Here is a 3483-nt window from a genome sequence, read left to right on the forward strand (position 1 = left end):
TTTTTTTTTTTTTTTTTTTTTTTTTTTTTTTTTAAAGTCTGATCCTTTGGCTTATCTAATGGTTCCATATTACCCAGGAGCAAGTCTGGGAGCATTGCAAGCTAGTAAGCCTCTGACTTCAGAAGTAAGTAATAGGTAACTCATTCAGGATTTCAACAAGGTCTTTTTTGACAATTGTTTAAAGCAAACCCCCTTCTCTTTATTTCACATTACCTTCTACTATTGAACAAAGTGTGACAGACTTCCATTAGTAGTGAGTAGTGTTGTGAAAGTATAGGCTGGTGTGTATTTTTCTGAACACCTCAATTTAGTATCCAGGTGCCAAGAGCCTGCCTTTCAGGGGGTATCCTATTTCCTTAGGCTCCTTTTGAAAATCCCTACTTTAGTTGTTGTTTTTTCTAAGTACGGGAATCATTATGCCTGTTATACAAATTTTAAAATACTACAGGCCTTCTGTACTGAAGCTTCTAGGTCCTGATTTTTTTACGCACAGACACATGGGATCTAGATAGATAGAACCAGATCTGTGTATGTGCGCATACATCTAGATCTAGTTATACCCAGTCAATAGCTGTGTGTGTGTGTGTGTGTGTGTGTGTGTGTGTGTATACACACACACACTATATATATGTGTGTGTGTATAGTGGTCATTTTGCAAGTCATTTTGAGAAAAACAAGGTAGCAAAAATGGTCTAGATCTATAGATATAGATGCAGATCTAGATAGATATATATTTAGATAGATAAGGCCACCTAGCCAGAGGCTATATACTTCTTTTCAAATAAGTAGTAGTCGTAAGTTTTGGGAATGGCTTTTTCTCTTGCACTGTTTTCCATGACCCACATATAAATCCATAAATCCCAAGGTATGATTACGTTATTTTTTCAGAACTTCAGTGATTCATCAAGCTGTGATTGAGTGTTGTTTGACTGGCTGTACAAGTAATCAGAATCTTACAAAGTGTGACTTAGCTCCTCATAAAGGTACCTATGTTGGAAACTGAATAAATGTATAGGGATTCATAATACTTGAGGTTGTCCTGGATTTTGAAGTATGATGGGGCTTTTTGCTTTACTCTTTCTTTCCAAATTCTTTTTTTATTTTCATTAGGAAATATTAAAAGTGATGAAAGGAGTGGCATGTGGGTTGCATACACTGCACAGAGCTGATATAGTGCATGGATCATTGCACGAAAATAATGTGTTTGCTGTGAATCGAGAGCAGGGGCTTGTGGGAGATTTTGATTTCACCAGATCAGAGGTAAAGAAACAGATTTTCAAATTTAATTAAGAGTTTCCTTAGTTACACTAAGAATTTTTCAGTACGAGTTAAGTCATGAATACCTTTGCTCCCTGACTCTGGGAGGGATAGAAGCAGATATTTTTGTGGACCCTTCTAGGGAAAGCACTCTGGCCTGAAAGGCCCATTCCAGCACCAAGTGCTTCAGAGATAGATGAAAGAAAAGCAACATAAGGAGATGTGGTGTGCAGCATCTTCAGGTTGCAGGGGCTGAGCTAGGACTTTTCTCCCAACAGGCTGCATTTTGGTTTTGGAACAGGAGTTGTCTGTTCTGTTCTCAGGTAATACTTCTATTGGCAGCCAAAATGGGATGAGAAGGAAGCAGTCTGACACGGGCATAGAGAAGATGAGCAGGAAGGCTTGCAGAACTGCGAGTAACAACCAGGGGCATGGACAAATGTACATGTATAGTGGCTTCAGAAAGCGAGGGATATAAGCTGCTTGGGAGCACCTGGCTGCTGTTGCACTATAACTGTTACATGTACATGAACCTGTAGGGATCCAAGTGTAGCAAAACTGCTTCAACTTTAACTCTGCTTTGTTTAGGCTCATTTGTATCATTATGGGCCCATGCACATGTAACAGTTTTTGTGTACACCTAAGCAGCTTCTGAAGCTGCTATAAATGTACATTTGTCTATACTCCATGTCTCTCACATCCTAAATCTGGTGCTTTTAGTGCATAACGTACATTCTCTGAGTGGGGAGGGAATGCTTCAGCTTTTAGAACAAGGATGTAAAAAATACAGCCTGCGGGAGGGAGTCATCTGGCCTGTGGGGCAGAGGAGCATGTTCACTTCTGGAGGAACCAAGAGGACAGACAATTCTGTCCAGACCTCTGTGTGAACAATGTCAGTTCCCAGACACCGGGTTCTCAGGAATTCAAATCAGTTGGCAGCCATGTTCTCTGGCAGCAGCACTTAGGAGTTAATGTGCTCTAGCTCCCTTTTCCCATTGTCCAATTTATTTATTGCTTTTGATCACTGCTGGCAGTGAAAATTGGTGACAGTTTGTGATGAGGGTGAGTGCTAGTGGCATGAGCCAGCTTAGTTTGTGGTTGGCAGGAAATATGACTGACTGTTTGAGTTTTACATCCCTGATCTAGAGCATTGTACATTTAGGCAGAACCTTGTAGGTGTCTTTGCATATCTTTGCAAATCTCTACAGTTGTTATATAGCAACCTCTGTAGATGACATTTGCAGAGTGCAGGTCCTGTGTGTGTTGGTCCAAGTCAGCTTTCTGAACTTACTTCTCTTTCTTGGTTCTGGATTAAGTTATTTCTTTCATAGTTGCCTGTGTATTTAGGGTGGCTTAGAGAAAAGCAGAAACAAAGGAAGTATTGGATTTTCCCTCATGCCAATCATAACATTCTAGTTGTTCTCTTGTGGCACAAGAGTTGAGGATTTTTTCTCTTAACTTTTCATAATTGGGTTTTTAGCTCTTGAATTGTGCTTGTTCAGGAATTGAGAGCAAAACCTCATGCATCACTTTTTCTGTGATGCACAGTAATTGCATTGCTTTCATTTTCTTCCTGGATTGTGTCAACTGTAAGGAGGCTTTTATTACCTACCTGTTGCATTTTGCCTTTTTGCACTGGCTGCAAAGTAATCGGGCAAGATAATAGGAAGCAATGTGTAATTTTGATATACCTCCAGTCTTATTTAAAATGGACTGATATACTTCTGTCTCTTCTAGGATCAGCGTGCCTCTGCAAATGCTATGAAAGCTGGGACCTTGAGCTTAATTTCACCAGAATTAAAAATGGGACAGCCAGTTTCTCCAGCCTCTGACATGTATGCCTATGGCTGTCTTCTATTCTGGGTAGGCTGTTGCTTTAGAAACCGATACAGGTGCACTGATATATTGGTCTATAGTGTATTGGTACTGATAAAAGCAAAATTGACATTATAATCTGGTTTTTTTTGAATGATGTGGCTGATAATGTCACTGGTAAATGCTGCGTGATGTGCGTAACTGCAGCAATCACGCAGTCAGCCTAGGAAATTGAAGAGCAGCATCTAGCTGGTAAGTCTGTTGGGGTGAAGAGGGAGAGGGGAGGGAAGGGGTGTGGGGAGGAGTAGATCTAGGTTTTGACAGGGAGGGAGGGGCAGGGGCATGGGACAAAGCTGCAAATGGCTTGTCCAGGGATCACAAGAAGGAGTGGCTCCTACTGCTGTGCTTGTC

The 3483-nt window shown here is 40.9% G+C and overlaps 1 protein-coding gene across 5 annotated transcripts in view; it reads left to right on the forward strand.

The window, feature by feature from the left end:
- The window catches only part of STK31 (serine/threonine kinase 31), a 119439-nt gene that overhangs the window by 99588 nt on the left and 16368 nt on the right, over positions 1-3483 (forward strand). For 4 of the 5 annotated variants that reach the window (XM_019508586.1, XM_019508588.1, XM_019508587.1 and 1 more), the window contains 3 exons: positions 38-124; positions 1111-1260; positions 2995-3120. In XM_019508586.1, coding sequence (XP_019364131.1) covers positions 38-124; positions 1111-1260; positions 2995-3120 — 363 coding nt within the window. The remainder of the gene's footprint in view (positions 1-37; positions 125-1110; positions 1261-2994; positions 3121-3483) is intronic. The other variant, XM_019508590.1, reaches the window with a different exon arrangement.

Source organism: Gavialis gangeticus, unplaced genomic scaffold (genome assembly GCF_001723915.1).
Source record: "Gavialis gangeticus isolate Ggan-Ray unplaced genomic scaffold, GavGan_comp1, whole genome shotgun sequence".
Taxonomy (NCBI): domain Eukaryota; kingdom Metazoa; phylum Chordata; order Crocodylia; family Gavialidae; genus Gavialis; species Gavialis gangeticus.